Source organism: Adiantum capillus-veneris, chromosome 6 (assembly GCF_014529385.1).
Source record: "Adiantum capillus-veneris isolate H3 chromosome 6, ASM1452938v2, whole genome shotgun sequence".
Lineage (NCBI taxonomy): Eukaryota > Viridiplantae > Streptophyta > Polypodiopsida > Polypodiales > Pteridaceae > Adiantum > Adiantum capillus-veneris.
In genome coordinates, this window is record NC_140936.1 from 129,279,770 (window position 1) to 129,292,778 (window position 13,009).

Genomic DNA, 13,009 nt, shown 5'->3' on the forward strand with positions numbered 1-13,009 from the left:
ATTCAATGAAAGACTAATACAATGTCCTCCTTTTTCCAGAAAGATAAAATTTCCTGCTTGTTTCCTGGCTGTTGACTATTTCGAAGTAATTTGCCAAAGTTGAAAGAGTTCCTCTCTAGAGGTTCAAAAAAGTGTTTATGGTGGTATATTGTCACATATTGGAAAGAAGATCGAAGTAATAACGCTTTCTGTTTGTTGTCCCATAGATGATACGATATGCAAACATAATGTATCCCTGCACAAATCTTGGAGAGATTGACAAAGAGAAGCATGGAAACAAGCAAAGAAAAAATGGTAGGCAGGCCGAACAGTTTCGCATCTGCCAAGTGATCTAGTCTCTCAGCCCACTAAGCACTTCAGCTTCAGTTCAAGCAACTAGGAGAGCTTCTCATTCGTAAATTGAATACAAATCTTGCTGTTGAAAAGAGGCAAGGAATCACCATGTCTATGGACAATTGCAGAATCAGAATGGAATCGTTTCCACCTATAATGACAGGCTGTTATTAAAAGATTGGAGATGGTGAGAACAGACTCTTATAAAGTTGGTAGACACAATCTTCTCAAGCATCTCAATTAATGGCCTCAAAGACTTTGCCGATACATGGCTACATGGCATCGATGATCCACACCAAAGGTTGTACATCTTTGTGATACTCAGACACCGGACATGTGTATGTTGGCTTTTGGCATTGTGAGCCGGACTTTGGAGCAAGATAGCTCTACTAGTCCCAAGAGGAGGCATGGCTGATCTCCGACTTTTCCTATAACCTATAGCTATTGATGACATGCCCACACAGCATGGGGTACAGGTGGAGGAGCTCAAGTCTACATGACTAACACAGAATTCTACAGCATGGCGGACTCTGATGGTGGTTGCTAGCACTTGTTGCTATTGGAGGATGGGATTGTCTATCTTGGACCATGCGGTATTCTGTAGAGAGGTGTGCTTGATGAACTCGTGGACTAGACTTGAAAATTTCTTCCTCACTCTTGGAGCCCCAAATTCCTGGTCTTGTTGTGTACCCAGGATCTAAGCGGGGGTGTTAAGGGTTTGGACTCTTGAGGTCATCTCCTTGGTTTCCCCATCTAGATCTTGTGAGTGAGGGCTTCTTTGTGGCTTTGCCCGGCCTTGTGAGGTTTGTCTAGAGTCTAGGCATCATGGGGGCCTTTTCCCAAATTTTGTCTTGTATTCCACGCATAGCCTTTTTGTTTGGGCGCCATGGTTTTGAACCTTCATATTCCCAATTATTTATTGAGATGTGGGTCGGGCATTTTTATTACTTCCATATTCTCTTGTTTGCCGAATACAGCTTGTTCACTCTCTTTCCATCTTCTCTCTGTAGTATTTTTCTCTTTAAAGCACAAGTATAAGCCATTCAAGAAGAGGAAGAACAAAACAAAGAAAAGACAGCTTCATTGGTTGAGGTCATTACAAAGACAAAGAAGAAGGCGGAAGACGTTCAAAGATGGATCGAAGTAGCTAAGAATGCCAAACCTGCGTCACCTGTCATACCCATCTCCTCTGCACGAATGCCCAACTTTGATGCCAATTCTGGTGATATGAAATTTGCACGTGCTCCTAGATCAAAGAAAACCAATATTGTCTGGTCTTTAACTTTGCTCCAAGCTCTGCACAATTCCGTGACATCTATGTTTGGCTGGTCACCAACCAAATCTGGGACAAGTTCTACACTCAGCTTTGGTTTCTTTCCTTTATGCTCTGACTTGTCATCCTTATCCTGTGCTTCTTCTGTGGGCATTCATTCGCAAAATGTCCTTCCTCTTCAAAAGATGTAGCATTTCTTAGCCTTTCTTAGAGCTTTCCTTTCTTCAAAAGATTTGCCAGAAAAATGCCTTTTTTGTCCTTGTCCTTGCCCCGAAGAAGATTTAGACTGCTTCTTGGACGTGTCAGTTTCATCACTAGAGGGTTTCTTTGAGGGAGGCACAAAAGGCTTTGCTACAGCATTGCCCTTGGCTGAAAACTGTTTGCCTAGGGACCCTCTCTTGTTGTTATTAAATCCATCGGAATCTCCCTACGACAGATTGCTAGCCACTCTCGCATTCTTAATCAACTACACCATATCCATGACAGTAGTCTTTAAGCACTAGCCCCTGATTTCCTTGGGCAATCTGCAACAGTACTTCTCAATCTGTTTTGGCAATGGCACAAACCTATAGGAGGTTACTAGCAACAGTGCAGCCCAAACTATTATTGTACTCTTCAAGATTCGCACACTGTTTAGCATTCAATTCGTGCCATTCTGTCATCACATCCACTTCAAAAGTGTTTGTAAGCCATGCAGGTGCAAAAAATTGTTTGAACTAGACCCACGTTGTATGGATTTGACCCTGATTCAACAATGTTGTCCACCATTGAAGCGCATTCCCTTTCAAGAAAGTGGCAGCCTTGCGTATCTTCGAAGACTCTGTGAAGTTTCCTCCAGCATAAGCTGCATCAAACTGTTGTATGAAGGTCAAAGCCTTCAATTGATCCTCAGTTCCCCTGAATGTTTCAAGCTTCAATGCCTGCCACCTTCCTTGTAATCCTTAGGTTGACTCATAGGAGTCAAATTGTCATAAACAGGAAGACGATGATGTCGACGACGGGTACTGCTGGTCTATGTTGACGACGATGATGTCGACAACGACGACAACGACGATGGTGACTCCGACAATGACGAAGATGGTGTCGTCGTCAAGTCCGGGACTGCAATGACGATGACGAAGGTATCGTCGTCAAGATAGGGATTTGCAATGACGATGACGAAGGTGTCGTCGTCAAAATAGGGACTGCAATGACGATGACAATGACAATGTCAATGACGACGACGATGGTGTCGATGATGACGGCGTCAAGACTGAAAACTGAAAACGCTGGGCTGTCTGCTGAAAACTGAAAACGCCAGGCTGATATGGGCCTTCTTCTTCTTGAGAAAACGCTAGGGCTCCTGCTGAGGTGCTGCCTGACTGCTGGGTGCCTGCCTTCTTATGTCCCTGCTTCTTCTGCTTCTACTGAGTGCCCAATGGGTTTCTTTTATAGATCTTTAGCAATTTGCCCTACCTACTTTCCAACAAACCTACAAAAAGAATTCCAAAAGTCGCTTTTAATAAAATGACTTATAAGAGGTGGTTCACGCGGTAAAATGCCTGCATGATGAAATGACTGTTCTTGTGCAAGAGAGGGTATGCAAGTGTGACTGGCCTGGACATGCACGTCCTACTAGAGGCTCACAAAGGTGCCAGGCTCAGTCCTAAGCTAAGACTCATGCTAGACTATGGCAGAAGCGTGTCCACGTGGCGCAAGTGAAGTGCGCATGTGACAGATTACCAAGAGGAAAAGAGAAAGAAGACCAAACGATTAAGGATGGGGGTGGAGTAGTAAAGCTTGACATTTTTCACGCTTCAAGGATACCCATTGGGCCCTTGCATTCATACAGTAGTTTGACATCGCTTTTTCCGGAGGTCGTTTCTCGAAAGCCTCCAAGGCGAAAGGCGACATCTTTCCTTAAAGGTAATGCATAGACATGGTTGTCGACCCTGCTCTTACACAAGAAAGCACCCAAGTTGTGGGTAAAGTTTAAAGGATCTTCACTTTGGCATGGATAACTAAGGAGTATGAAGAGGATGTCATCAAGGTGTGGAATCATCCGAGGATGATGAAGGAAGACACTTTGGTTACTTATTGCCAGAGGTTTTGGGATACATTTTTGCCACTAGCTTCTTTTCGGAAGATTCCCTATATGGAGACAGTGGAGTGGTTTTGTTGTGATCTTCCGAAAAGATATGGCGGTACTGTTTGAAGCAAAAGTCTCATACCATTCAAAAGCTTATGGCGCACGCCAAGGCTGGCTTTGGTATGCATTCCGGCTCTTTGACCTATCCCTCTAACAAGCCAATGTCCGCTTCATCAGGGAAGGATTCTTTCAATGATAAAAAGAAGAAGGGCAAGCAATAGAAGAAGAAACCCACCTGCCCGAAATTGATACTAGAGCAGTGTGAAGAGTTCTATAAAGAGGGTAAGTGTTAAGGTTGTGGGGAACAAGGGCACATCCTTGCAAAGTGTCCCATGAAAGCACCGAGGACAAACCGAAAACTTTGAAATCGGCAGACAAGCGAGCAAAGAAAGGAGAGACAAAGACAGGACTCGTTCCAGATTTTGTGGGAGTGACCTTAGAGCAAAAAGATGAGAGTATTGAGCTTTGCAGAGCGTGGCACAAAGTACGCGACCAAGAAGTTCTTATATTCTTCAATGGAGGAGCCAAGGCCAACTTCATCTCACCCGAATTTGTGGCTCGACTTGGGATAATGCCTGAAGAAATGAGACCATAGATGGATGCGGTTTTCGCGGCGCCAAGGCATGATGTAGCCATTACACAGCCATTACACAAATTACGATTGCACTGCCAAGGGTATCTAGGGCACAAGGAGTTCTATATCATGCCACTGGAGGGGTGTGATGTACCCTTGAGGGTACCCTGGTTCCACAAGAACCTTGTCGTGGTTGACAACATTGAAGAATGAAAAAGCCAAAGAAATCGTCCTAGATGTAAAATTAAAGGGTAATGGCTTCCGCCATTTCCATATTAATGAAATCCAGTCTTTTGTTTACTCGATCTTTTTGAGAGAACTAAACGAACATAACAAGTCAAATTTGTCAGAATTAGAATAAGAACGACAAATTTTTTTGCAAGCTCAAGCCAACTGTTTCTCTGTGGGTTTGCCTGGAGAGCCACCTCCTAAGAGGCTTGAAGATCATACAACTATTTGATACCCAGTAGTACACCACCAAACCGACCACCTTACAGAGTGAGCAAAGCCTAGAATGAGGAAATAATGAACCGAGTAAAAGAACTTCTCGAAAAGGGTCTAATTCAACCTAGTACATCGCCTTTTTGTTCACCAGTGGCTTCTAGTGTTGAAGAAAGAAAGATCTTGGAGAATGTGCATTGACTACAAAATCACTATCAAGAACAGGTTTCCAATACCCAAGATCGATGATATACTTGACAAACTAACAGACTACAGGGTTCGTCATGTTTTAGCAGGATCAATTTGAAAAGTGGCTATCAACATATCAGAATCGCTCTTGGAGATGTATACAACACCGCATTAGGATATCCTTTAAATGGAACAAGTATTTGGTGATGCCTTTCAGTCTCACAAATGTTCCTACAACGTTCAACAAGATGATGAATAGGATTTTTAGGGAGTATATGCAGTTTGTGAAAACCGTCTTTGTGACGATATCATCGTATTCTCCAAGAATGAAGGAGATAATAGGAAACATCTCTTACAGGTTTTTGAGGCATTGCAATGACACAAATTGGTGATCAACAGGAAAAAGAGTTTTTCCTGCCAAAGTTCATTAGAAAGTTTGCAGAGATTGCTTTGCCGTTGTATACCCCGACTCAAAAAGGTGTTCCGTTCACTTGGGAACCCTCAAAAATTGCAACGTTCAATACACTCGAGAAAAAGTTCACGGCTGGTCTTGTTTTGATTTTGCCAGATCCACAGAAACAGTTTATGGTTTACTGTGATGCTTGTGGTAGCAATCTAGGAGTGGTCTTAACGTAGGAGGGCCATGTCATAGCTTACGAGGGTAGAATGTTCTCTAGACCTGACATAGAACGTTTGTAATGCATACCACGACTGAAACCAATTGAGCATAATACAACCATAAAGAACAGCCAATGGCTAGCAATTTATCCTTCACAACCAACTATGTCTATCTCCGAACTGTGATGGCGATGAACTGGCCACCGCATCCACTAGACCACCACACCCTCTGTTTGTCACATGTCACTCTCTGGGCGAGAGTCCACCCAATGTGAACCCCAGACCAACTGTAGCTGCCTATCCAGTGCAAGTGACACTGTAGCCCTGCAAAAGGTTGCCTGCCACAAAACCGCTCACCGTCTGGTGAGAGGACACTGAAAACTGCAAAAGGATAGCAACATCCGTAAATCCATAACCGGAAGGAAACTGCTATTTACAACAAGACAACTAAAAGGAACTGCATATCTACAACACGATGTTGAACCAAACTCTCTAGATCCTATCAACCAAGAGAGAGTGTCATCACCACTGCAATACCCGACGTGTCTGCCTCTGGAGGTGGAGCCATAAGATCTATCATGGGAGCCAATTGAACTATAGGCGGCTATACCCTGCTCTCTACAAATTGGGTCTCTATGAAAAGAACGGCCACCTTTTGAGTAGCAAATGGAAGCACCTGTCTTGAGCCGTACTAAGCTCACTGGCACAACCATGGCGATCTGCACCAGCAAATACCTCACAAGAAACTCTCTGTGTGGGCTGGCTGTTGAAACCCCTGATAAACATAGACGAACTTATGAGACTGAGCAATACCCATGAACTGTGTAGAAGGACCTGGCTGCCCATAACCCATAGGAGTCTGTATCTGTCTCGCTGGACCAGGCATATCCCATAGAAGCCACAGGCTGGTGATCTCGGTGTTCAATTCCCATATCTCCTTGCAATAGCATTTCACGAAACGCACGTGAAAAGATGATGATGACGTCTAGAAGATGCCCAGAGAAGCACTATACATGAGATAGTTTTGCAAATGAACTCACGGTGTCAAACACGGCCATGAAGTGCAAAGGATAGCAAATACAATGACTCACAAATGACAACACAAAAATGACAGATCCATAGGGAAAAAAAGTCTTGGTGGGCACAGAGAGGATAAGGAACAGATGGAATAGCTGGCTAGAGAATAGGACTAGCTGAGATGAGGTAAGCATTAGGCAAAAGCTTCACTTTGAAAGCTCCAATCCGGAGTAGAGGTTTTAACCTTGGAGAGATTCCTCATTGTGGTTGATGGTAGCACTTTAGTCTACCCATTTACTAGGGGCAGAGGAACACCGTGGTTAATTGCACCGCCCCCTGGGGTAAAATCTCATGCACCTTGAATGGCCCTTGCCAAATAAGACAAGCTTCTTTGCTTTCTCTTTGTGACGAACTTGATAGAGTAGCACCAAGGAACCTTGCACTATTTTAGAACTGCGAAGATGACAATCATGCCATGCTTTGCAACGAAGTTGCTCTGCCTGGAGAGGGCTTGAAGTTAACACTCTACTCTCTTCCAGCATGGACTGACGAGAGGGATAGGCAGACTCAATACCGGCTTCGACATGAAGACTACCCACCCTAGGTGATCTGGAGTTAAATTCAAAAGGGGCAATTGTTTCCAAGCCGAAGGCCATTGGTCGTTGCTTTAAAAGAAGTGCGATATGCCCATAGGGAGCCGAGGGTTGCCCGAGCCCTCAGCCCACGAAGTTGGATGCAAATGGCACGCTTTTCGAAGGAGTGCCATTGGAACCTTGTTAGTGCTCTTGGCTTGCCCATTTGTTGTGGGGTAGTACGAGCAAGACTTGCGATGGAGAATCCTATAGTTGGACAACATTGTAGAGATTAATTCATTGCCAAAGTGACAACCTCGATCATTGGTGCTTTCAAGTGGGCAACCAAACCTGCAAAAAATGTTCTCATACAAGAACTTTGTCACTGTGCTAGCGGTGCAGTCGGTGGTCTACCAGTGCCTGTCCACTTTGTAGCGTGATCTGTAGCTACTAGAAGATACTTTCTATTGCCTAGTTGTGCTGGGGGAGAAATAAGACCAACAAAGTTCAATCCCCATCGTTCGAAGGGCAATTGTGCCATTGAGACCTGTAATAAAGGACGGGTGGTCTGCCTCCTAGGTTTAGGCGCACGATGCTGATAGACACCACAAACCTTCACGTGCGCAATCTACTAACATAATATGGCGGAGGCCGTGTCCCTTTACACGTGTCACGTTCTACGAGATGAAGGCTATAAGCCAAAAGTGGGGGAGTGAAAAAGAGAGAGAGAGAGAGAGAGCTCAGAGGGGGAGCGAAGGAGAGAGAGGGGCCGCCGAGGGGGCCCGCAATACTCGTGGCACATAGGGCCACCATAACCCACTCTGTAGAACTTTCTGTGTTGTGATGCGACAAGGGTAGTGGCCACCAGTGAGACCATTGTGAGCATCCTCCAAAATATGCTCTGCTTCATGAGCCGGGAGACATCTGCGTAAAACAGCATTTGGTCTAGACTTGTAGAGCTGACTCCCAGTCAGGGTAAATGGTCTAGACTTCCGCAGTAGTCATCTTTTTGCAAGGGAGGAGCATTCTCTCGGTACAGGCCAGTGGACAACGAATGCAACACATCGCAATACCATTCTGGGGTTGTGTCCACTTGAAGAGACTGCTATCTGGGAAGTCATCTTTAACATATGTAGCTTCTTCACCTGTTTGTACCCGATAGAGGTGGTCAGCCAAGACATGATGCTTACCAGGGCGAAGGACTACCTCAAAATCAAAACTCCTGAAATAGAAGTAGCTATCGCCAAACCCGGCCTGCAACTTATGGCTTATTTAGTAGATAACACAGAGCATGACCATTAGTAATAATTGTGAAGTGTACACCCAATAAATAATGGCAGAACTTTTGCAGTGCATTAACAATGGCTAAACCTTCCCTCTCTATTGTGTTGTAGTTGCGCTCAGCCTTGGTGAGCAGGTGACTTGCATAGTGAATGGGGCGCTCCAAGTTGAATTCTTGCTAGGTTGGGTCAGAACCAACACCCATAGCAGTCTAGCTAGCATCAGTATGTGCATGAAAAGTGAGACCAATCTGGGGTAACTTTGTGACTATGGCTCCACCTAAATGACAGATAAGCATTTATATTGTCGTATTAGCTGGGCGCACTTGCCACCTTTCGGCAAGTTTTGTCTCACCTATTTGATTGTCCTAGCAGCACAGCCATTATGCAATGGCCTTCTGGCACAGTCTGTGCTTTGAGCTTTACTCCATATAAGCTGCAAAGAAAGCTCTTGATACGACATGACGTTTGATATTCTGTACAGTAAAAAAACTATAGCGTGCACCAAGCACAGAGAGATAACATTCTCTCTTAAACTTTGTTACGCTGAGGCTTTGGGTAAACATGGTTGTCTACATGTGCACAAGGCTAAACCTTCAAATTATAAATGGAATCCATTGCTTGACGCAACCTTTCTAAGTAAGCGATAAAGATGAAGAATTCATACCCTCTTGTTCATCTTGAGAAGACAGTGGAAGCATTCTAATGGGACTCTAAAGCATACAAAAAGAACTTTGGAGTTTACCTCCCAGCATGCAGCGAATTGAAGCCCCGTTTGTTCAAATACTTTGACTGTTTTTCTTGTTGCTCATCCTCTGTCTGCCTCCTGTTGATTGCACAGACAGCCCTCAAGCAAAGTTCTGGATTGACAGCAAACGCAGCGAGCATTTCATGCTCCATCTCCCAAACATAATTTCTAATTTTGAGATCTCTCCGAAGACTAGGATCACAATAGGCGTCCCTTGACGAGTGCGATCCACTTAAAGATTGTTCATCATGCCATGTTAGCCAGTCTTCTGTGCCTTCCGAATCTACAACGAAGTCCTTTAGGCTGTCTGAATCACTCTCAATTTCACTATCATCATCTTCACTGTCCACAGGATGCTTATCACCATGTGCAGGCTTGCTTTCAACCTCCTCAAACAGCCTTTTTCGAACTCTTGAAGGTGTCTTGCTTCTCTTGTATGCTAATCCCTCAAGGTGGCCATATGTTTCAGAAGAGCTGGAACTAGCAACCACCCTGCAACGGAATTTTCTTTTTTTGCTTGAACGTATGTCTGGATTTTTGCTCTGTGACAGTGTTCTCAACCTCTTGCTTCTTCGGGCACCAGTATGCTCTCTATCATCATCAAGGAGGTCTGAGCTTTGCACCACCTTTAACTGCTTGCTCCTCCGCGGGGATTGTTGGTTAGCTCCATTTTCTATTCCGTTTTCCGTACATGTGTCTCTAGCCCGAAAGTCTGCACCATTGGGAGTGTTCTGACTCTTACTACCTTCACAATTGGCCTGCATGTCACCATCTTCGCTTTCAGAGTCGCTTAAAACTATTCGACGGAGGCCTGCTTTGACTTTGACAACATGGACTTCAAGCTCAGAACTGGATGAACTGGAAAATGAACGTGCCTCCTTAGCATGAGACTTCTCTTCACAAACAACTTGAGGTGCTCCTTCAATACTATTTTCCTTGTCCAAAGTTTGAAACTGCATCTGAATAGCAGCCCCTTGTGCATTCAAATGGGGTTCACAAACGTTCATCTTTTCTATAGAACTTCCATTTCGGTTTGCCACTCCATGACAATCTGCCTTGTTGTTGGTCAGAGAATCCTCCTTGCTCAAAGATGTCAGTAGAGCATCTCTGGGTGTTGTATGGTGTTCTTCATCAACGACGACTCTAGAAGGGGATCCATTATGAGTAGTTGCAAAAAGTACATTGTCTCGTTTTGTGCTATCTTGACTACCCATCGTTGCTGGAATAGCATGGTGTGGATCCCCGTTTTTACCATTCAATGAAGGTTCAAGGAAAATATCCTCCATCCTGGAAGTAATTTTTGTTGAAGAAACAGCTTTATGGCTTTCAATAACACCATCCACTTGAGAAAGAAAATCTTCCGATATATATCCCCCGGTGCAAGCAAGTCTAACTACACAATCCAGCTCAACCTCCTCCCGAGTATCAACATTTTTTGTCAAAATAGTCTTTGCAACTTTCACTTTTGAATGATCTGACTGTTCATTCCAGTTATCCACCTCTTTTCCTTGCGTGTCACACGGAAGGATTTCATCATTTTTATTTTCCACAGATTGTTTGTCTGGACTGAATGTTTTCAGCTCAAAATTAGTGATCTCCAATAACTTAGCACATTGGTCTGCATCATTGATGTGTGTATTTTTGTTTGCAAGGCTACCTTGCAAAAATTCAACCAGGCATAATGCATTCCTTTCAGACTCTTTCGAAACTCTTAGTTGGCATTCCAGCTCTTCCACCTTGAGCTCCAAACACTTAACTTTGTCAGCAAATGCTTGCTTTTCTGCACTCAGCTGACACTCTAACTTTTCTAATTGAAGCTCCAAGTCCTTAACTTTGTCAGCCAATGCTTGCTTCACTGTTTGCAAGTCGACCAATGCACGTTCGTTGACCTCAGGGCTCCTCTCTAGGTTCTCGTCCCTGTTGTTTGCCTTGACAAATTGCGATTCAGGAGCAAGTGATATGGTGCAAGCTTCAGGGAGTGAAGCAGAAGCCTCTTTGCATGTAGTGACAACAAGCTGAGATTTATGGGACTCGGTCTTCCTGAGAGTGGTGGAAGGACCCATGTCTTGGCTGTTCTTCGGATTGCACATACTAATGTGAAACCCATACCACACAGGGTCAACCATGGTGAAGCAGAGAGGGCAAGTGCGGCTTATAACTGTTGCCATCGAAGAGGGTTTCTTCATTTTCTTCTGAATGCTTACTCTGTTGCTTCTTCATGCGCAGCTCACCCTGAATTTACATCCGTTCGAAGCCGAGCGATATGCGACCACCCTGAGCTGAAAGGCGAAGAGGGAAAAGAACCTGCGAAGAGCAATACTAGGATTTGAATTGCGTTCAAAGTCCTCTTCGCTTACGTGCACAATCATGCATGTGCAGAACTTCGGCAGAGAGAGAGAGAGAGAGAGAGAGAGAGAGAGCAGCTGGCTCGCCAACGTTGCAATCTTATTCAGGCAAGCGGCACTAAGAGAGAGGGAGAGCAAAAGAGGCGGCAAAGGTTCGACTCTTAGATTCATCATGGTAAGGTGAAAAGCTTGTAAGCCTAGGCTACCACTCGGTATGTCCCCACGATTTCATAAAATTGTCAAAAAGCCAACTCCTGTACAGATGCCTTTGTGAAGATTAAGGTGCAGCTTGCTCTTAGCTGCTCATGCATGGTCCACGTGTGCAGTTTAGCAGTCTTCTCTCTCTCTCTCTCTCTCTCTCACACACACACACACACACACAATGGTCGATGCTCATCCTATAAGCGTGATCGTTATCATGCACAAAGAGCGACGGCAAATCCACAGAAGAATCCTTTGATCGTCTCTCTCTCTCTCTCTCTCTCTCTCTCTCTCTCTCTCTCTCTATATATATATATATATATATATATATATATATATATATATATATATATATATATAGATATCAGTTGATCATGCTATCGTGTCTTTCACCCTGACCTTTCAGTTCAGCACAACTCCATTAGGTGGGGTCCCCATACACACTCGGTATACCTTCATGAGGGGAACGGATTCTGTGTATATGGATGAGATACACACGCAGCTATGCACCCAGGAGCCGGGACGGCCACTAGATGAACTCACTCAGATTTTGACAGACGCTCCATGATGCAGCATCAGAGGCATACCCCCACAGCCAGCCCACACGGAGACGATCTGGGAACATGCCCCAGAACAATTGGTATGATGAGGAGTGCAAAGAGACGAGGATCAAACTAGAGAGGGAAGTGCTCACGGGTATTACCACACATCGACAATCACGGATTATCTTTCGCCGCCTAGTGCAACAAAAGAAAAGGGCCTATCTATCTCAGCTAGAGCGGGATCTATATCAGCTATTTATTAGTCACGACTCAGGCGAAGCATGGAGGCTATTCCACGAGCATTCACCACCACCCACGGTCACCTCCACTGAGACATGGGGGGAATATGCCACATCTCTCTACACAGCATCAAGGCAACCACCTCTGCCGGACCCACTAGAGACATGTTCTTTCTTTACTGCCGAGAGGGTAAGGAAAGCCATTGACAGGATGAAGACAAGGAGAGCGCATGATCATGATGGTCTCGTAGCAGAGCACTTCATCCATGCTAGGGATATGCTTGCAGAGCTCCTGCATTTGATGTTTAATCGAGCCATGTATGAAGGCTTCCCGGAGACCTGGAGTATGTCTACGATTGTGCCTATTTTCAAGTCAGGAGATCCCATGATTCCCGCGAATTATCGCACCATCATGGTTGGCCACACATTAGCTAGGTTGTATGCATCCGTCCTTGAGCAAGAGCTGAGTAGATGGGCAGAGTGAGAGGAAATAAGAGCACCAGGGCAAG

The 13,009-nt window shown here is 44.7% G+C and overlaps 2 protein-coding genes across 2 annotated transcripts in view; one reads left to right on the plus strand and one right to left on the minus strand.

The window, feature by feature from the left end:
* LOC147456266 (uncharacterized) overlaps positions 1-1,272 on the plus strand; it is a 25,519-nt gene extending 24,247 nt beyond the window's left edge. The window contains exon 3 of the mRNA XM_086514786.1: positions 207-1,272. Within this exon, the coding sequence (XP_086370912.1) occupies positions 207-259 (53 nt within the window). The 3' untranslated portion in view covers positions 260-1,272. The remainder of the gene's footprint in view (positions 1-206) is intronic.
* LOC147456267 (uncharacterized) overlaps positions 1-11,655 on the minus strand; it is a 12,342-nt gene extending 687 nt beyond the window's left edge. Inside the window, exon 1 of the mRNA XM_086514787.1 lies at positions 9,171-11,655. Coding sequence (XP_086370913.1) covers positions 9,171-11,359 — 2,189 coding nt within the window. The 5' untranslated portion in view covers positions 11,360-11,655. The remainder of the gene's footprint in view (positions 1-9,170) is intronic.
* Between the last annotated feature and the right edge of the window lie 1,354 nt (positions 11,656-13,009).